General features: G+C 39.6%; 1 protein-coding gene across 2 annotated transcripts in view; it reads right to left on the reverse strand.

Moving 5' to 3' along the window:
• Window positions 1–22,452, reverse strand: part of evi5l (ecotropic viral integration site 5 like) — a 59,858-nt gene that overhangs the window by 14,873 nt on the left and 22,533 nt on the right. Inside the window, exons 3-14 of one of the 2 annotated variants that reach the window (XM_049569118.1) lie at window positions 20,140–20,329; window positions 17,114–17,338; window positions 15,358–15,432; window positions 14,970–15,095; window positions 14,650–14,793; window positions 14,443–14,532; window positions 12,656–12,753; window positions 11,524–11,584; window positions 11,339–11,392; window positions 11,043–11,075; window positions 8,543–8,683; window positions 230–346 (exon numbers count right to left, since the gene is read on the reverse strand). In XM_049569118.1, the coding sequence (XP_049425075.1) occupies window positions 230–346; window positions 8,543–8,683; window positions 11,043–11,075; window positions 11,339–11,392; window positions 11,524–11,584; window positions 12,656–12,753; window positions 14,443–14,532; window positions 14,650–14,793; window positions 14,970–15,095; window positions 15,358–15,432; window positions 17,114–17,338; window positions 20,140–20,329 (1,354 nt within the window). The remainder of the gene's footprint in view (window positions 1–229; window positions 347–8,542; window positions 8,684–11,042; window positions 11,076–11,338; window positions 11,393–11,523; window positions 11,585–12,655; window positions 12,754–14,442; window positions 14,533–14,649; window positions 14,794–14,969; window positions 15,096–15,357; window positions 15,433–17,113; window positions 17,339–20,139; window positions 20,330–22,452) is intronic. The other variant, XM_049569129.1, reaches the window with a different exon arrangement.

Below are 22,452 nucleotides of genomic sequence, written 5' to 3' on the forward strand. Positions count from 1 at the left end.
AGTAAAATCATCATCGAGGGGGAAGCAGAACTGTTGTGTCTCAACACCTTATGAAATAAAACGGAAAACTTGAAATGTCAAATGTGCCTTTGTTTGAAAATAACTTCAACAGCTTACTTCACAGTAAAATAATCTTTAACACCATCACAGATACACATGCCTGCTGCTTCTGCTCATCTTTCACACTGTGCTTTATCTCACACACTGCGATGCGTGTGTGTTAGCTCACCTTCTCCAGGTCGAGGACCTTGTCTTGCATTTCCTTCAGCGCTCCCAGCAGTTCGGCCTCGCGCAGTCTGGACTGCTCCAGCTGGGTCTGCAGGGAGCTCACAAACTGATCTGTGTACTGAAACAAACACCACTGGTGTTAAACAGGTACATCGTATAACAGGGCAGCGGGCCTCCATTGTGACTTTAGACATTTGTTGATCAGTTTTCTTGAAATTGTGTTGGTACACAGATATTTACTGACTACTGGGAACATTAGCCAACTGAGCTTGTTTAGGTCTCATGCACATTTAACATCCAACAGTTTGTTTGTTGCATTGTCATTTGCAGACTCGTTGCAGATGACGGAGTTAGTCATTACTTCAGACTTAGTTCAGCTTATTACCATGGTGTGTCAATGGGTGTGAATTCAGGCCACAGACTGCTGCTGTATCGCTTTATCTTCCTGTTTCTTTTGTTTCTGTTGCTGAGAAATCTAACACCATTTTGAGTATTCACACACTGTCATGCACTCTTGAATCCTTGCATGTACACCAGGGCTGACAGAATGCTTTGACACATATATAGATCTATATCTATATCTATCTATATATATCTATATATCTATATATATCTATATCTATATATATATATATATATATATATATATATGCTCGGGGTGTGCCATATCACCTCGTTCACAATAATACCGGTCTAATTTTTAATATAATATGAAAAATTCTTATTGCGATACTTGTGATTTTTCGACTTTTTTTTTTTTACATATTGACGTCATACTGTGTTACCCATGGCAACAACAAGCATGCCTGAAAGCCAAATTATTACAGACTCCGCGGTGATTCCAAAAAGAGGAGCAGCTTCAGTAGTGTGGAATAAACAGTGGCACCCTAAATGTTTTATGAACAGCCTCAGACTTCTCAGACTGATTGGATGATGATTAGAGCAGAAATGGCAGAGCATAAAGGTCTAGGTGGAAAAAAAACAACTCAATCATTTAGGATTTTACTAAAAGAGAAGGAAATGGACTGTTTTGTATTTGGGAGCTGTTTAAATGTGTAATTTGTGATAGATTTTATTTGTTGAACTATTAATATTGTATAAAGAATCTGAATCTCACTCTGAGTTACTGTTGTCCCTCACAAACTAAAGAAATGAGAGATTATTTTTGTTTATTTTTTATGTAATTTTTGAAGGCAAAGTGTTGACATGTATAACTATAACATACTATACTATAACTATAACACCCTTTTTGTTGCAATTCTATTTTCTTAAATTAATAATATATATATATATATACACAAAATATCATTATTGCAAAAATACCATTATTGCACAAATATCATTATTGCAAAAATACCCTCAAATATTGTGATATTATTTTAGGGCCATATCACCCATCCCTACTATTCTCAGACAAGGACCTTTAACCTCACTGACAGTTTTGTGACTCCGACTCTCATCTAATGTTGGTCACCAGCAGTCCAACACTACTGAAACTGGGACCCTTTGACCACACGAGACAGGCTAACAGACATGCTAGCAAGATGCCAAAGATGTCAAGCGTAGTAGTTTCAATTTTAATTTGCGATTTTTTTAAATTGCAAAGATGACCAGCATATCACAAATCAAAAAGGAGCTTGGCAAATCACCTTAAAACTTTCATTAACAACCATCTAACAAACTTCTTTTTTTGCCTGCAAAAACCTGCATGCTAACAAAGTTGCTAATTGTCCCATTATTTTAGGTGCATCGATTGATGTCCTTGTCTCTCATTTAACCACACATGTTGAAGCTTCGATTTATTGTAAACATTTCTCATTGAAGCTTCTTTCTGAGGGCAAACATTATTTTCTACATTTGGGGAGGGCAGAAGGAAATTTGCAACAATACATTTGATTCCTTGGCTGCAGCTACAAAGCAAACAAGAGTTATTGTGCTATTCCTTAATTCTGTAACAAATTAAAAAGCATCAATCACAACATGCCACTTTAACCCTGATCATGATCATTTGCATCTACTTTGCATGTGGCAACAAAATGGAAAGTTCTAAAGCCTTGCTATACTATGCTGACGTTCCCACATTTGTCTGTGCAGCAACCCAACTTCAAACATCAACATAATAAAGTTGGTAACAAGCAGCACTTCTCTCCCACTGACTCAGAGTGATGTTAGAGCGTAGACAGCTACTGTACATTTTCATGTCACCACATCAAAGTGAAACTACAAAGTCAGGGGTGTGCAGCAGAAAAAACAGAGAAGCTGAGTGGAAAAACACTTTCCTACCAGGCAAAATATAAAAAGCTTGAAATTGGGCGAGTACATAGCGTGCATAAAAGTCTCGATTTGTCATTTGGTGCCTTTCAGTCTTGGTTATCAAAGAGGACTGTGAGTGTCTGGAGGTGTGTGAACTCTGGTGGGTGACGGGTGCCAGCAATCTGAGCTGGAATAAAGTCATCATGACATCATTGAGAGTGCTCACAAACCCATGTTCAAAACCTAAATAATAAATCAATGACTTATATTTAAAGAAACATTTGCTTGACTCATATTTTTTGCTTGCTCTTCATTCTTTGTAAATGAGCACAAAAAGAAATAATTTTTTATAAGTTATAATATATTTATTTATTTCATTTATAAGTTTGAATTTTGTCACACATTCTCAGAGAAGAGTGATTTGTTGTTATTATGTGATTTTTTAACTGTAAATAATTTGTAAAGACTGGCAGGCTGGACCAGACCAGAAAGGTGTGTTTTTGTCTAGGTTAGCAAAGTGGTAGTTGGACCAACAGGACGGCCACTTTAAAAAACTCTTTTGTATTACTAACATTTATTACAAACAGCAGCTCCTACATATATAAAAATAACTAAATGTTCCCAATATTCCCAATTAATTTGTCCTCCAACTGCATCATATACTGTAGAGTAGGACCACATATCATATTTGTGGTCCTGTGATTACATAATGTTTCAAAATCCAGTGATGGAGAGATATTTCAGATCGCTTTAAAATAACAGTACTACAACGGACTAGTAACACACTCGGAGAGGGCAGCACACCGCCTAGGCCAAATGCCCAATCTCGTTAACAAAAGTAATAAAAAATATGTGTATATATGTGTAATATGTAGACTCTTTCTTGACCAATGCTTCACCCAGCCACTAAGTTTTATGAAATTTGGGCCAGTAGTTTCTTTTGATCCTGCTGACAAAAAAACGGAACCAAAAACATATTCTCTGCAACACTCCTTTGTAAAAGTGAAAGTATTATTTGCAAAATGTACTTAAAGTATCAGTACTTTGCCTCTGCGCACCATGTCTCTGAACACATGGATGCTTCACACAAAGAAGATCTATACAATCAGCACAGTTTCCAGATGGACACCCAAGATCAGTGTTACCAATTCAGTATCTGACCAAATGTCTCCCCTTCTGCCCCTGACATATGACACTGAATTATGATGACACAATCAAGTTGACCTTTGATCTTTTGGATAAAAAATCATTACTTCATCATTCAATTAAACATCTGTGATAAGTTTTGTCATAATTAGTGTAAGAATTCTTAAGTTATGGCCGAAATCATGTATTGTGAAGTCACAGCGAGCTCGACATTTAACCACCAAATTCTAATCAGTTTATTCGTCAGTCCAGGGGGACGTTTGTGCCAAATTTGAAGAAATTCCCTCAAGGTATACTTGAGATATTGCGTTCACAGGAATGAGAAAGATGAGGTGACACTGACCTTGACCTTATACCATAATCTCATCAGTTCATTGTTGAATCCAAGTAGATGTTTGTGCTAAATTTGAAGAAGCTCTCTCATGCTGTTCTTGAGGTATCGTGTTCACCAGATTGAGACAGACAAGGTCACAGTAACCTTGACCTTTGACCTATGACCACCAAAAACTAATCAGCTTTGAGTCCAAGTGGAATTTGGGGCCAAATTTGTAGAAATTCCCTTATGGTGTTCTTGAGATATCGCGTTCACAAGAATATGACATAGGTACGGATGGACAAGCCGAAAACATAATGCCTCTGGTGTAAAAGGTTTGGTATTTCCCTTTAAACTGCAGGAGAAGTACCTAAAGTACCTTAAAGTTGTACTTACGCAATACTTGACGAGATGTACTTAAATCCACATATTTGATAAATTCAGAAAAACAGTTTTAGAACTGTTTTCATGCTAACTGTATGATTAAATATGGTTTATTAAAATTACCATCAGTAATGTAACAAATGGGTGATCAAACATTTACAAAGCAAGACACACTGTTTTTAACCTAGCCAAAAAAAATGTCAGTCTTTATGTTTAGACGGCTTTATGATTAACACTGTTTTGGCTCTTCTCTTTTTGTTTGTTTGTATGAAAAGTGCTGTACAAATAAAGTCTGGATTTCAGCTGAAGTGGTGACTGTGAATTTAACGTGCTGACTGAACTTGCACTGCCCTTTCTGGATGTAAACATCCTACAATTACAGTAAGAGCAGCACCGTATATAGTCGTTGGTAGTGTAATTGCTTTGTTTTAAATGTCACGTGTTGGAGTCCAGAGCTGAAACACAAAAACCCCCAAACTGTCCAAACTACAACAGACTGTATCTGTCTCGGGGCAGGGAGCTTTGCAGACTTAGTGTATGAGTAAGTCAGTCATTTCCTCTGAGCTTCGAATGGAGACATGACTGTGTGAGTCGCTTCTTTGTTATTAAAAAAAAAACAAAACACAAAATATGAAATGCAGGGGAAAAAAAAAATCAAAACAAATATCAATTAATAAACACAGAGACTTCAGGTTTGATAGCTGTTGGGCAAATAATTACCACAACCGTGTTTCCTCAGATTTTAACATGTGAGGACAAAATGTTCTGTTAGTACTGTGCTGTTACCCTGGGTGACTTGTTCCTGAAGTGGGTGTGTTTAAATATGTGACTGATGATGTGGCTGTTTGACTAACACGGAAGAAGCACAGAATTGGCAAAAAATAAAATGCAATAAAAGCAGAATGACTGGCGAGTTTAAACCTTCAGTTAATATAGTCCATGTTAATGCACATCTTTGGATCTGTATCTCTGCACAGTGCATGTTCTTTAAATTCTTAATGCTGCGAATCTTTGCACATACCCCATTTTTTTACCATTTTTTTTTTTTTTTTGCAAATGTGGAAGGAATTGTACTCAAAATCTTTGTTAAACCTCTGTGTTTAAGGTCAATATAATGTCACTACACACAAGCTGACAATAATATCACAGGAATAGTTCTAAGAAAGGATAAGTCAAAGCAGTGCTAAAAAAAAAATACAATCTTTTTTTAATTTATAAGTATTATTTTCCCTCCATATACTAACTTTTCCCCAACACATTAACTGATCCAACATACTAAAAAGTACAGCCTTTTCATTTGTTTTTAAACTCAGCTTTACACCACATTCCACCCTCAAAAAACAGAGAAGAAGCTTTTAAGACGACAAGTTGCCAGTTGGGTAACTTCTCATTTTCATGCAGCACTGCTGTGTCTATGTGTACAGCTAGTATATCTGGTCACCTCCATGATGTGGAAATATAAAAATCTATGACAATATTTTACAGCTCAGTTGTTTTTGTTTGACATTTTCTTGATGTGAAAACTAGAATTTGCGGTTTGTACAGTTTGAGTCCATGTTTTCACCATCCTGTCTATCTTCTTTTTCCTCCTCTCATTCTCTCACTCTTTTCCCTACCTCTCTAAAGCACTTTAAAACTTCTTCTGCTACTACAACTAAAGACAATACATTTTATTCATAGAGCACTTTTCAAGACACTCAAAGACGCTTCACATGACAATAGGTAGTACTACAAAGCAGACAGTAATTTGTTTCTATTCTATTCAATGGACCATTTTAGAAAGTAAATGGCTATATGTACAATTATTCCAAAAAGACAATATTCCTACTAAGCTGTTTACTAGTCTAATAAAAAAAAAAAATTCCACTAATGCTCCTATTTACATGCAGCTGGGCACATTTTGATTGTCTTTTATCATGTTGGACCATGTGAGCACTGTCTTCCTCTTTCATGCCTTCATCTACCATTTTGAAAAGGTCGGCATTGCAAAACTCGCTCATATTCAGAGATCTGTTGACATCTAAGTCTTTCATTATGTCAAAAAGTTGGTGTATTTGTTTTTGAGATCAGAAAATTGTGCTTTTCTTTCGGGCATGCATCTCTCCTCAGCCTTGCAAACTGTTGGCAAGTTGGTTTGTGTACAACGTTTCCGTGACTACATGTAGAGCTCACTGTAAACAGACAAGAGGCCGTATGTCACAAACTGTGGAAAAACCCCAGTTGAGACGCATATTCCGAATGCGCTGTATACATAAATAAAGTTACTAAATACTAACCCGCTAAATAATGTTCATAAAACCTGATAATACCGGCACATCCTACACCTCTCACATCAGAAAATAATACGCTCGGAAAAAGGCCTAATGTAGAAAATCCAAACAACATATGCTGTTTACATGACCCGCATGAACTTCAGAACATTGGCATATTCTGATTAATACTGGAATATTAGTGTGCAGGTAACATAATCAATGCTGTAAATGAGTCTGTTTGTCACAGCTGGACTGCTGCTGCTGTATCAGACCAAAGATCTCAATATCAATATCGCGACAATATTGTAGGGTTGACTGAGGGTGCTTTCACAAAATATACTTAAACAATAAGATTTCTGATAAATAATCATCAGTCAAGTGGATATGATGACGAAGTGGGTAAATTAAGTCATAAGGGAAATAATAGAACAGCCAGACTGTTATGTTCATAAAACTGCATCATTTTACTGTAATACAGCCTTTAAAAGCAGGAAAAGACAACAGACAACAGAAATCTAAGACAATATGTAGTCTCACATCACAATATTAATATACTGCCAAGTCATACGTGCTCACATTACAGGTCAGGGGTTAGGACGCAACTTTCACGTCCTCTGCATACTGAGAACTTGAGGGGTTATTGTCAGGGCAAACACATACCTTCCTTGTGGTTGGGTTGCAAAATGGGTCCTATATTGTGGTGACTTCTGCATTAAAATTTCAACTTATTTCCACTGAAATGTGAAGACGATCAGTGTTGCAATTAGTTGATTGAAATCAAACAGTGGCTGCTCGGAGTCTAACCTCAGACTTACTGTATGTTGTAAGATGAGCTGATGTCCTTTATAACAGTCTGGAATTTTCTTGGGCGAATGTGCAGATAGATTATATTTAGTATTCAAGGAATACTTCAACATTTTAGGAAATGCACTTATTTGCTTTCCTTCCAAGACTTCACTGAGAAGATTGACACCACTCTTATGTCGTTTTTGTTAAACAGCTAGCGCTCACAAACAGTTCGCTTAGCTGAGCCTACAGGCTGGAAGCAGGGGAAACAGCTAGCCTGGAAGTTTACACCACTTTGTATGAGTTTTATATGGATTAAACAAAGAAGGCATTACATATTAATAAGTGAACTGTAGAGTTGATTGGAGGCTGATTTTATCACCTTGGGAAGGAGCCAGGCTAGCTGTATCTCCATGTTTCCGGTCTTTATGCTAAGCTAAGTGGCTGCTGGCTCTCGGGTTGTGTAGCGTTTACCCAGTGGTGATCGCTATTTGAATCTGTTATGACAAAAATGAAATTTCAGTTGTAAAAAATCAGCTTTATATATATTTTGTGTCTGACCAGGTGTGTCGTCAGATTAGACACGCTGCCCTGGCAAGCTTTGCATTTTCCATTGTAAATATTGCAGCAAGCGTTGCCTGCGCCAAGTTTTAAAAACTGTATCCACAATTGTGACTGCTTTTTGCTCAACATCATCCTGACTCACTGCAACTTAGATAAGCTGCAAATTCGCCACCGACTGATTTAACATGAATCGGTACTCGGTGATAGCAATGTAGTCGGTACCCTTAAAAGTACTGAATTCAGTAGTGAATCATAGCTTTACATTTAGCAAAGAGACACAAGAGTCATCTCCTTATCTAACTCTCAATTTTGCTAACACGTTCACACTATCTGTACTTTTTAGTTGTGTCTTTATTAGAACCTGGTATCAATGGAATCAGGAACTACATTTAATGTTTTGCACATAAAAGCAGCCTTGGTTTTGTAATAATTTACCAGTTGACTGCACGAAGGAGAAGTGCAGATACACTGCTTGAGAGAAAATCTTCCTACATAAATCTCTTGCTCAACATATGTTAGGGAAATTGACATTTTGCCTGCCGTCATCCTCTGTGTTGGAACAATCGTTTTAGTTGCTCCCACAATGTTTGTGCACAGATTGTGGGTTGGTGTTTACCTTCTGTTGCTGCAGCTCTCTGATGGTGTCCTGCGCCTTCTCGAGGCTCTCGCTGGCTGTGTTGCACTGCTGCCTCACCACCGCCAGCTCCCGCTTGATCACGTAGTTCTCCTCTGCTTCCTGCGCCCTCGTCACCTGACCCTGGAACAGCAGGCCAATGAATCAAGAGCAGCTGCTGAGTTTAAGTTTTAAAATGTAGACTATATACCAATGTAGAGAAAAGGGTCATTATGGGCATCTAGGGAAGGCAACATTATTATGGTTAAGGGGAACCGTGTTACATAGCACACTTTTTTAGCCTTAAAGGAATAGTTTGACATTTTGGGAAGTATGCCTATTTGCTTTCTTGCAGAGAGTTGGCTGAGGAGATCAATACCACTTTTAAATATGTCCGTTATATACAGTGCTACAGCCAGAAACTGGTTAGCTTAGCTTAGCTTAACTTAGTGTAGAGACTAGAAACAGGGGAAACAACCAGCTTGGCTCTGTCCAAAGATAAAAAAGCTCCTGTTAAGCACACAAATTAAAGGAATAGTTAGGAATAGTTTTTCAATTTTTGTATCAAGTACTTATCTATAGTCGGTGTATTACATACAGTAGATGGCGGTCGGCATGCCCCGAGTTTGGAGAAGCAGGCAGGAGTATTGCCACAGAAGCTAAGCAATGTACTGCTGTGGACAGGGGCAATGGCAAAAGGTATTTTAGCAACTTAAAAAAGTCTCTCACCTAAAAAAATAATCAATATCAGTTTCAGTGTACATTATATTTAGTGTATTTTCACTGTTTTACCTTTCCATCAGACAGCCATTTCCGATGTGGAATTGAAGCTGTTACTCTATCCATGCTCTCTTCAAAGGCAGCAGACTCCTTTGACACAAACAGTAATTTTAGGTTGCAGAGCAAACGAGTTGCTGGTCTACCACTACCTCAGTTAGTTATTTAGTGTGTGGTATTGTGTGACCTTGGTAAATCTGACCCAATTCTTTTAACACCAAAGTCAGGCAATAACACAAGTAAACTAACCAACAGAGGTAGCGGTAGATCAGCAACTCCTGTGTTCTGCCTGGTAAAATGACTGTTTTTGTCAAAAGAATCTGGTGGCTTTTAATAGAGCATAGATAATAGCTTCAGTTCCCCATTAAATATCATTGATGGTAGGCTAAAGCGGTGAAAATATTCTAAACATAGCGTAAACTTAAACTAATATTGATGGGGTTTTTTTGTTGATTGACATTTTTTAGGTGGCTAAAAAACATTTTGCACAGCCGTACATTGCTTAGCTTCTGTGTCAGCCCCCAAAATTGGAGGCATGCACACCACCATCCACTGTGCATAACACAGACTATAAATAAGTAAGGAAAAAATCCAAACGATCCTTTTAACACATTAAATGTCTGTTGTTTAAGCCCTTGCAAAACCACAATGTAACAAAAAAGATATAACATGTTGATTAATGAACTGAGCGCTGGTAGGCAGATTTTTTTTTTTTCCAACTTTGGACAAAGCCAGGCTAGTTGTTTCCCCTGTTGTTTCTAGTCTTTATGCTAAGTGTTGGGAATAGAATGATTTTATGCATTTTACTATCAGTTGTGTTTCACTATATAAGTTTTAGATGTGTGAACAATGAGAATACTAAGATGATTTCAGCTGATCTGAATGTGTTTGCTTTGCAGAAGCGGAGAAGTACAGGAGAGGAAGAGACATGAAATCTGAGGAGCACATACCGCAATGCTTAGATAATTAGTTTCATATATGGTAAAAATAATAGAAAGTGATGTACAGATAGTAAGGTACAGCACGTGTAGGGAGTTGTGTTGTTCTCTTGTCTTTCAAAACAGGAACCACGCCCCCACTGTCAGCGGGAAGGAGTCAGATTAACACGAGGCAGGGGCGTGGTGTGGTGAAGGAGGAAGTGGAACTGCCAATGAGAAGAGGACAACGCCTTGCGTGCACAATGACACTCTGTTACGCTCAAATATACTGGGTCAGGGAAAGGACAGGAGGTCAGACTTCGTGAACTGACATAAGCTAGGCTAATCATCTCCCATTGGTAGCTTCATATTCAGCACACAGACAAAACAGTCTTCTTACTGAACTCTCAGCAAGAAAGCAAATAAATGCATTACCAAAAATGTCTAACTGTAATATATCATTCACATTTTGGTGAGGTGTATTTATAATGAAAATGTGTAACAGTAATAGTAGTGATGATTATAAACTCTTACATGCCACATGCAGGGATTGTACAACCTCATTAGACCATATTTCCGCCATGGATAAACAGTACATGCATTCTGGGATTACAGGACGGCCTTGTGGACTGAGCAGATATTCAGCAATACTCTTTTCATGCACTTTTAGCTGGTTGTTGTTAATAACAGGGAGAGAAGCAGCACAGTAGAGCAGACAGAAGAGCAGGAGGAGGAGGAGGAGGAGGAGGGAGCTGTGAGTAGGGCAGAGGACAGCAAAGTCAGTGGGAAAGTGGCTCACAGTACTCTACCTGTATCAGTCTGTCTGCAAGAGCGGCACTCTCCTTCAGCGCAGCGAAGAAGAGGAACAAGAGGGTGAAAAAAAGAAATGAAGAGAAAGTGAAAGCCAGTGGGACACCAGGGAGGATAACGCCACAAGAAAACCCAAGAGGAAATTCAAGAATGAGAAAGAAACGGGATCGCAGGCTGAGGAGTCAATCATTCGAAACAAATGTATGAGCAATCTGGATGTTTTGTCTCAATGGTGCTGCACAAACCTGATTTACTTAAGCGTTTAGATAAGCTGGAATCAGAGCCCATCTCTTACCTTCTCCAGCGTCTCAATCCTCTGCTTTAGCAGCCTGTTTTCTGTGCGTAACCTCTGAACAAAGACAGAAAGGTACAGAAGAGTTGTATCGCCCATTTACTTTTTAAACACTATTAAAAGTGTCAATATATCCGCTTCATGCACAAATACATACAATTTGCACACATTGTTGAGCAGACACACACCTTGATCTCAATTTGCTCCTCCATTTCCTTGTTCTTGATCGTGGTGTATTCTTTCTCAAGTCTGGTAAAACATAAATAAAAACAACACAGGATTATGTAGAGGTACCTCAACATTTAGAGGTTTGTTTCTTTTGTGGTGAAGAGGAACTTAAAGGTCCAGTGTGTAGGATTTAGGAGGATATTTTGGTAGAAACTGAATGTAATATAATAGCTATATTTTCTTTAGTGTATCATTACTTAAAAACAAGAATGATTGTTTTCGTTACCTTAGAATGAGCCGTTTTTTTCCTATATAGGGAGCAGGTCCTTATCCATAGAGATCGCTGTTGGCATTGCCCTTCCATGTTTCTACAGTAGCCCACAAGGGACAAACAAAACACTGGCTACACATTTATGTTTTCTTGTTGGCCACTGTGGTTGACGAGAGTGTCAGAACACATTTTTTAAATGTGAAACGGCTTTATTCAGTTTTTTAACCAGTTTAAATCACCGGGTACATTTGTTCTGGAGAGGAAGACACTTGTGCAGATAATTTGGCTCCCACTAAAAACCTTCTGAACGTCTGGATCTTAAGTTGCCAGAGAAAAAAGGTGAGCATGTGTTAGCAGGTGCTGGGCTTGCGGCCTATAATGTCAGAGGAACAGTGATTTGTAACAGGAAACTTTATTCAGTGTTTTTACTGGCTTAAATCATGGGGTCGATTTGTTTTTACATAGGAAGAGACCTCTGCAGTTGATTCAGCTCCCAGTAAAAACCCCCTGAACAAAGAAAACTGAAGCAACTCTGACCGGGAGAAGCTTCAACTGGTTGCAATCTGCAATCCTCATCGTTAGATGCCACTAAATCCCCTTAAATCTTACACACTGGGCCTTTATTTGTTGGTTGCTGTGCTTCATTGATTGGTGGTCTGTTTTCATTGTAAGTGCTTTTAAGCAAAATATCAAAAGACGATAGCTCAGGAAAGGGCATCTTCCCAACTTGACAAAAACAAAACATGCACACATCAAACAGGATGTGTGTGTTTCAGAGCCAACACCTCACCATTAATAAGACAGAAAATACAAATCCTACTGGGCTACATGAGGCCCGCCTTAGTCTTAGTAGTCGTTAGTTGTGTAATGAGCGCTCTTACTTCTTCATCCTCTTGGGGTTGTATTTGACCTGGTAGGCCCTGAGGATCAGCTTGTCTGGGCAGCTGTCAAACTGGTGGGGGATCACCTTCTGGAAATGCTGGCAGACCCGGAGGGAAGCACACACAAGATCAGAGAGCTCAAGACTGACAAAGATGCTCACTCATATTTTATGCAGAAGCAGGCAGACACGTTCTGGAGCAGTGAAGAGGAGCGGCTGAAGCCCTGTGGCGAGCCAGCAGCTGCTGTATTTTTGGAACTCTGATGTGTCTGTTATAGTATGAATCACAGACAATTAAATTTATATATATTGATCCATCAATAAGCTGAAGAAATTATGTTCACAGATGTATCTTTTTTGAATAAAAACATTCCTTATTTCATTAAGTGAGATGACACTTCATCATTTCAGTCATTTTTCATTCAGGAATGTCAAATTCTCTGGTTTCAGCTTCTCAAATTTTGCTGGTATTGGCAATATTAGCTGCTTTTATTTATCATATATGATAACGAAGTGAACATTTTGTGAGTTTGGACAAAACAAACAAGAAATTAGAAGAATGCTACTTGGGCTTATGGCCATATTATCACTATTTTCCCACATTTTATTGACAAAATGTTGTTGTTCAGTTAATCAAGAATGAGAATAAAGCTACAGTTGGTAACTGAAAAAACTTGGCATATTGAAATAGTATTGAGTATAGAGACTGAAACGGTCACTAAATTCTGTAAGACGTACATGATACAGATAACGAGGAAAATGTTCCTCTTTATCCTCCAACTGCTTTTAATGGCACTCGCTAAAATCAGACCTCAGCACACAAAAAACAACCAACCTAAGCCAGGGAGTCTCTAAAGCAGCTGTCAGTCATGTCAATCACTGCTTGTGAACCGTTCTCAAACTGCCAAACTAGGCAGAACTGATCACATATGAATCAAGATTCTGTTACTGGATTGCCTATTTCTCACCACAAATGTTTTCAGAAACATATTTTAGTGTACTGTGACCTGGCATGTTGTAAATAGCTGACCATGGTACCAAGCACCGCCCACCAGCTGGATCAACCGTCTCATTTTACAGCTAAACTAAAATATTTTTTTGAAAACAACTTAATAGATAAATAACTTAATAGATAGCCTAATAAAAATAGGCTATGGAGTAACCGAATCTCTATTTATATTTGGTCAGTCTGACCACAGTTCCCAAGCAGTAACTGAAATGATTGACAGCTGGATCAGATCTGATTTGGTTTTCGTTCATTTGTGTTAAGGTCATTAGAAATGCTACAAGGCAACAGAGTAGGCACAGGAGTATGATTATTTTCACAGATTATCTGTCTCATCTAATGCTGTGTGAATATAGTAACAGGTTCAGCAAATATGACAAAACATTTCTCTTTATAAAAGTAGTTTTACCAAAGGAGCAATAAACATGTTTTTTTCAGAGTTAATTATTTCTGGCATAATTGTTAGCACAGCTGCTCCATCCAGATCATCCAGATACACAGGACTGTTTTTAACAACAAGCTTCATAAAGTGTAAAAATCAACACCATGCCAGTTTCTCATCTCATATGAAACACTGACACAAGCATGCTATACCATCACTGAAAGTGTCCCGGTTTCTGTTTCTGTTTTGAATTAGTGAAACCAAATAAAGCCTCTTTTTATCAGAGCAGATCTGTCATTCAGGAAGCTTGCGTGCAAAAGTGGGACGTTCAGCCTTTGACTCTGAATCTGTACATACAATTCATTTCTGTAGCGTGCCGTATAAAGCTGCAGCTGCTTACCTGGGACATGCCCTCCATGTCCAGCTGAATGAGGTCAGTCTGGTTGTACTGCAGGATGGCCAGGCCCACACGGAAGATAATCTCTAGACCCTACAGACAGGTCGTTTTTTTTTTTTTAATTATATGCGGTCAGTAAACTGAAAATAACAGATAACAATCAAACACACATTCAGACACTTAAACACACACTCACAAAATGTTTCCTACCTCATACATGAAAATATCGAAGATGCGCGTGGCGACAGGCAGGGGAAGGAAGGTGAGGAAAAGGGTGAGAAACCAGGAAGAGGCATACATAGATGTGTGGAAACTCTGGGATCGAAAATGGACGTTCAGCTCTGGAAGTTGCTCCTAAGGTGAAAAAAAAGAGCATGATTTTAAGCCTCAAAGGACACATGAAAAGAAAGTGATGTGCTGAAGAAAGTCACGTGCTGGAGATATAAATGAATGATTTGCTGCCCCTCTGTGGATGTTTGTTACACTGCAAGTATTTTATTTGCTGACAGACTCTCCTGCTTCCTCTTTACCTGTAGCAGATACTCAAACTGGTAGATGCAGAGGCCCAGTTCAGCCATGCTGGGTTTGAACAGCTCCCTTAGACGGTACTCCTGCATCAGGCGCACAAAAACACAAAACGCCTCCTCCTCGGGCATCTGGGAAGAGGTGAGTGAAGTTCCCTCGTTAGGTATAAATCAGACATTGCTCATGCTGAACAGTTTATCATACAATGTTTCACATATTTCTCACATAACCTCTAGAGACAACTAATCCTGCTACATAATCAACAGTCTTTGTCTTGTAGTAATCACAGAAACCTAGTGGGACTGATTACAATGAACCTGAGACCCATTGCACAGGGCCTTGAGGCAAAATATCCTCATTATGGATCATTTTCCTGAAATACATGATTATTACCTGCATAAGCAGCAGACCAACAATGAATGCACTGCCTTGGCAGTAGCCCACCTCTCGATCCACCAGAGAGTACGCCTGAAAAACACAAGCATATTACATTTCTTATGTGCTGTATTTACAGACGGCAGCAGATGACATCTGAAATCCAGACCGAACACTCAGACTGTGGGTAACAGGATCAAAAAGCCACCAGAGGTCTGTTCATTTCCTGCACAGCTGAGCTACCAGGGAACTTGACTGACATGTGGACGGTCAACAAGCTTGTTTCCATGGCTGCGAACGACACATCCCCACATTTAGTTGCTTCCCAACAGATTTTGTCTCATGAACAAAATAACATCAGGAAGGTAACACTCAGCCTGGCAAATGCAAAATGGAGGAGTTAATTACAGCCAATCAAATCTTTCCAGTCTGATGCATCTGTTTCTGAAATGACAGCAGGAAAAAATATTTCAAAATGTTGCTCTGATTTGAATATTGTAGCTGTTTATGATTAATATTACACAGCGCTTGCCTGTCATGCACACATTGTTTGGACAAACACTTCAAATCAGCTTAGTCAAATTATCAACATAATGCTGGTACCAGTTTCTCAGATGTAAAGATTTGCTGCATTTCTCTGTTTGGACTTGGTCATAAAAAACAAGCATTCCTTCAGGCTCTGGGAACTTTTGATGAAATAATTAACATATTAAAGATAGCCAGTGGAGTTTAGCACTATGGATTAATACATTTATAAGTGGGTCCCATTTTGTTTGTATCATGAAGGCACGTGAATATGCAGGCAGAGCAATACCGCACACATTCTTGCTGCCGTTTTCACCCAATTCTGCTAATCAACAGTTGGTGCCACTGAAGCACAAAGAAACAACAGCAGTGAGGAAGAAGACTGCAAGTTAGCAAACAAGGATTTAACAATACATGACTGATGTTTGTCAGTCCTCAAGAATACACATAATTCATTGTAACACTGAAGGTAAGCATTACTCTACAGGGCAAATTTTATTGAAAGGAAAACTATTGTTACATCCAACTGTTGAAAGGTAAAACTACAAACGACGGACTTTTTAGTTCATTGCCAGTGCTTGGCAAGCTAACAACTATCAGGACTGTGCCTCTTCCAATATAAAAGTGCAGCTGCAGGCTACTGGTAAGCTATGCTGTGTTGTCTTTGAGGGTTGTTATATTTTTTTCTTACTCGAAAAAGTAGTCAGGAGTGGAAAGAGAGTAAAAGAGAGAATTGTCGCATCCAAGTAATGGTCGGGAAAACCTTGCTGTGAATTCTGGCATCATGTTGGCTAAAATGTTGGTGACATTCTCATGTAAACAAACACACATGTAAGCACTATGGGCAATACTGAGAACAGCAAAATAATCAAAGTCATGTCCATATATCGTACAATAAGAAGATAATTATCGTGACACAAGCCTATTGATAGGAAATTAAAAAACAACAAAGGTCCCTGTCAACATTACAAATACATGTTCAGCATCTTGAACCTGAAGGCCACCAAGACACCCGATTGTTAACATTTTAACAACATACTGTCTCTACTTCCAGAACCACAGGAGAGGAACAGTACCTAATTTGGCACTTTGAAAACATCATCTAAGCCTCATAGTGTGAATACCGAATGGCTACACACACAGACAGACATTTATTCCAAAAGACCTAAGTCTCACCTTTTCATAAAAGCAAAATATCAAGCCTGAGAAAGCCAGACCTTGAGGTGACGGGAAATGCTGCAGTGCTCACCTTCATGACGTTGAAGAGGACCTCCTGCCCCAGGCTGTCCTGCCCTTTGAAGAACTCATGCTCGGGGTAGGTGCGGGCGATGTCTCTGCGGATGAGCTTCTCACAGGGCGATGACATCTTTAGCAGCTCTGAGTATTGGTTCTTCACTGGCATGTCAGTGGCGTTGCCCAGCAACTGCCACACGATGGCCCGGAAATGGTGAGGGATGCCCTTCCTGATCAACTCCTGGAGGGCAAAGAGCGAGACATTAAAGAGGATTAATACCTTGCTCCTTTGTGTGGTGAGAGATGCAGGTTTAAGCATTTCTTAAAGAGCAAAGAGCAGGCAGATGAGAGAAGAGGAATCAATTACAGGATGATGAATAGATATATTTACGAGGATAATTTAGTATCATGTCCTAACTACAGCCTCTCAGTACATTTTGATGCATCACTCTTCACAATAATTCTTCACCTGCTCATGCTTTTCCCAAGCCAATCATTAAAGCTACACTCCATGTAGAGTTTGCAGACAGTCTGCGTCATTTTGCTCGGTTTGTCTGCTCCCCCATTTTGCCCTGACTCATTTTGCTGTCCCTTCTCTCATCCATCTTCTCTTCCCCTGGGTTTTCTCTTTTTGTCACAGAGGACACAGGAAGACACACAGAGGAAAGGAGGGGAGAAAGAGAGAGAAGAGAGAGGTGTATTGGTGCAGTGCAACTTAAGGCATTGGTGTACTTTAATCAGATTAAGAGTATTGTATTAAGACATGATTCAGACCCAAATCAGACAGAACGCATTTTAGAAGCCTGGGGTGGCTTTTTGTGTTTTCAAAGAGACTGGAGCATTTTGCTTGCTGCTTTTGCGTTACTGAGTGCCTCGCGTTTTTCCACTCTATGCACCTCGTGTTTTTGCAGGAGCACCCTGAACGCCTCGAAGCAGAAAAAACTTCAACTCAGAGCAAAGTAAAAAGTACCCAACATCACTGCCATTTTTTTGTAATTGCCCAATCAGACTGATTGAAAAGTGGGCCTTGTGTTGGTGATGACAAGTGGAAGCATACATGGATTGTGTGAAGCCAACCATAGCTCACTTTTAACTAGGGCCGTAACGGTACATGTATTTGTGTCAAACTGTTCGGTACACGACTTTCGGTTTGGCACGACCCCATACCGAATTATTGGGCGCAGGATATTATTTTATTTTATTTTGTTTTATTTTAATTCCGTTTTTGCGAGCCGAACCATTTAAAATATCTAGTTCCCCGACGGACATAACTGAGTGACGGACCGAGTCCAACCGTAAACCTCCGCTTTCACTTTGTGCAGCGCATTCTCGCATTTTGACAACATGGCAAGTGAGCCTGACGAACCTGAAGACCCACCCATAAACCTTAAGTCCTCCGTTTGGGAACACTTTGGTTTCAGGGTAAAATACGAAGATGGAGATAAACAAGTGGACAAGACAAAAGCAGTGTGCCGGCACTGCAGAACAGCGGTCGGGTATGTACTTGGAAACACGTCTAACATGCTAACGCATCTAAAGCGACACCACCCGAGTTTGAACGTTAACCGGCACGACTAGAAAAAGCAATCTGGTGCAAACTATGATATCATCGTTGTTTAAAAAGAAAGAGCGTTTCCCTGACCATCGCGCTAATGAAATAATCAACGCCACTGGAGTTGAGTAAAATTGTTTAAGCTGCACTTTAGATATAAGCATGTTTTGTTTCCTGCACTTTAACAAAGTGGGAAAGCTAAGTAAGTTCCTAGTAAAACTGAAGCTGAGCAGGCTTTAAAGCTGACCAACTGCACGATACTTTTTATTTTAATTGAGTAAACCTGTTAAAGCAGAAATGTATATTTATATTTTTCATTCAAAAAATGTGTTAAAAAAACAGCAGGATTTTATTTTTCACTTTTATATTTCTATTTTCATTCAAATAATGTGAAAAAGCAGGATTTTATATACATTTGTTTCATTCAAAAATTGTGTAAAAAGAGTTAACTGCTGTGGTGGTATGTTTTAATAAGGTTACCAATAAGTAAAAGATATTTAATAGTTGTCTATTTTTTTCACTACTGTACCGAAACAAAACGAACTGTGACTTGTGTACCGAGGTACGTACCGAACCGAGATTTTTGTGTACCGTTACACCCCTAGTTTTAACGGTGCCCAAGGGAAGCCGCAAAACATATCAAACTAAGTGTAGCCTCGACTACTTTCTAAAGTTTTACCAACTGTAATTAGGCCCGATGACTGACGGAAGATTGTCAAACTGTCCCCAGCTCATCCTAAAATAAGCCTTGAATGGACCATCATCAAGCTCCTTGACCAGCCGGTGGTACTGCTTGTGATTTATCTTCTTTTTGAAGCTCTCATGTGCCCACACAGATCTCCACTTTCCTGTGACTTTTGGGAACATCCTCTGACCCTAAGTCAAAACCAGAGCAAGTACTCTCTGCCTGTTTTTTTTTTTTTGCAGGTTTTAACATACAGATTTGTGAGTTTACTTCAAAGCAAATAGAGAATAAGTGAAGGACAGGTGATTTGGTGGTTGCCTAGCAACAACAACAACCACCAAAAAAAAAAGGCACAGCAAGCTGCAAAAAGCACTGTGGTGCACTGTCTGACCTAGGTGTTAGGCAACGCTCATTAAGGTTTTCTTTCCAGTTTTTGGGGAACATGAGCAAATATAAGCCGTGGGGCCTCAGGCAGAACGGAGCTACATGTTTCTGTCACACACATGCACATGGGTAAAAAGGACGCACTGTGACCTTAGGAATAAAAACAGATGGATATAAATGGCCATCCAGCCTCTGCATGAATAGTGCAATGAGTCAGGGATTTACAGGGGCCTCTTTCTGTGTTGTTCCAGTAAACTTCCTGTGAAATCTGACCAACAAGATGTAAAAATAAAATGAGGAGGCTGATAATCTTCTTATTGATGTTCTCATTTTTAATCATTATTTGATGATTCATTCTTTGGAAAATGCTGCCTGGGACAACATGATCTTTAATTCATCATCTCCAGTCCCTGATCCTCACCTTCAGGAGTTTGTCCTTCTTGCGCCTCCACTCTTCCCACTCGTTGACGATGCGGCCCCACAGGATCCAGGTATCCTCCTCCAGGTGTGACAGGTTGGAGGAGGCTGAGGAGCTGGACACTAGTGAGGAGCCACTGTTGCGCCGCGAACCGCTCATCGACCGCATGGATTTGGAATCAGCCTCCAGCAACCTGTGTGAAAGGACAGTTTATGACATGATGTAGACGTTGTCTTATACACGCTGGTGCACACGCTGGAGAGTGACAGGGAGGCTAAGATGAGCATTAGGAGTCACAGCAGGCAAATATGACATTGAGGCAGACTGTGACATTGCAAGGATCAGTGGAGTTTGTGCACAACCTTGCAGAGGCACCAGACGCCTCAGGGCTTGTTACCTTAAACTACAGAATCAGAGGCTGACCCATGAGGATATTACACACAAAGCTGGTCGGCTATTAAAATTTTAAATTGGCAAAAAAGCAACAATATGCCTTTGTGTATAGGGTTAGACTAATGAGGGAGCAGTTGGCCTTTAATTGAGCTTCTAGTGAGTCAAAGCAATAAAATAAACATTCCGTTTTATCTATATTTTATATCTTTCAACCTATCCCAACATTTGAAATTAATATGCTCCATTTCTGGGCACAAAAATCCTAGAGTTAGATGTTTAGCAAGCATATAGCTTACTGTGTTTGCATTAAAGGTACAGTGTGTAGGATTAAAGGGGATATATTGGCAGAAACGGTATATAATATTCATAACTATGTTTTCATTAGTTTACCTGAAACTCTGAATCATTGTATTTTCGTGACCTTGGAATGAGCTGTTTATATCTATATACAGAGCGGTCCTCTTCCACAGAGTCTGCCATGTTTGTTATACAGAGCCATTAGTGTTTTTGTGTCGCCCACTGTGGTTTTACACGCTTGGCACACAGGAGAAGTTTTAGTTGGTTTCAATTTGCAACCAACTGAAACTTCTTCCATTGCATTTTCCACCCAACACATCCTAAACACTGGACCTTTAATACTTTGTTTTACATACTGTACAGTACAAAGTCCATATTGTAAAGGTGGTTGGTGGAGTACGGGGCACTAGAGATCGGGCCATATTTCTAACACTCAGTTCTCCGCTGTCTGCATGAGCTGCAAACTGTTGGTTTGTATAGAGATAAAAACAAAGCTTGTGACTTTGGTTTTGAGATAATAAAAGGCTTGTTTAGCAGAGGCATTTACTAGCCAAGTCAGAAAGTGTTTGGATCCGCTTTTAGGTCTGGAACCTCCTGTCTACGACGGGCTTGAGATGTGCCCTCATTGAGGACGTGGCTCAGTCTATTCTGATCCCGTTTCATTCAGCAACTGCATGCCTTCGCTGACGTTGACCCCAGCAGGATTCAAACCCTGGACCTTCAGCATGGATGATGTGTGCTCCAACCACTACACTAGGGAGGCCCAGCCGAGTCAGAAAGTGTCTTGTAATGAATTTCACAAATAACAATAACAACAAATAATAATGTTAAAAAATAGGTTGAGATTTTGGGAAAACCTTCTTTTGGTAGGAGTAAGATGAGGAGATCAATAACCACTCTGTCTGCACAGTAAATATCATGCTACAGCCAGTAGCTTTTAAGCTTAGCCAGTAAGCCACTGCTCCCAGCCAAGAAGTAGTCACAAACATAACCCCTCGTTAAACCGTACCTTCTTGTTTTCACACCTTGGTTTTTGTGCAGATTAAACAAACAAGTTAATTAATAAGCTTTAGAGGTGCTTATTTGCTTGATTTTGTTACCTTAAGACAAAGCCAGGCTAGCTGTTTTCCCTTGTCTTCTGCTAAGCTAAGCTAAGCTAACTGGCTCGCGGCTCTAACTTCATCTGTCATGACAGATGATAGTGATACTGAGCCTCTCACCTAACTCTTTACAAGATAGCACATAAGCGATTTCCCAGAATGTTTTTTGCCTTTAAATGTTTTTGATTTTTTATCCTTGTGTTCCTCAGAGTATGGGGTGGCAGGAACATGATGTGATTAAAGAGACCGCTCTTCATCCAGAGGGTGTTAGTTTCAGTCCCACTTTGACCCCGAATGTCTGCTTCTTTTAAGTCACTTGACTCCTACACCCTGCACTTTGACCGCTCTGCTCAACCATGTGATGGCTGGAAGAAGAATTGCACACTATGAGGCTCCTTACACAGTGCTCTACAGTGATTTACGATATTCTGAGTCCCTGCTGGGGTTAATAAACTCTAATCAAAACTAAGTGTATTTTTCAGCAGTGGTGCAAACATGTCAACAGACATTTCCCCCAAAGAATCTG

The sequence above is a fragment of the Epinephelus fuscoguttatus genome, linkage group LG3, assembly GCF_011397635.1.
Source record: "Epinephelus fuscoguttatus linkage group LG3, E.fuscoguttatus.final_Chr_v1".
NCBI classification, from domain to species: Eukaryota; Metazoa; Chordata; class Actinopteri; order Perciformes; family Serranidae; genus Epinephelus; species Epinephelus fuscoguttatus.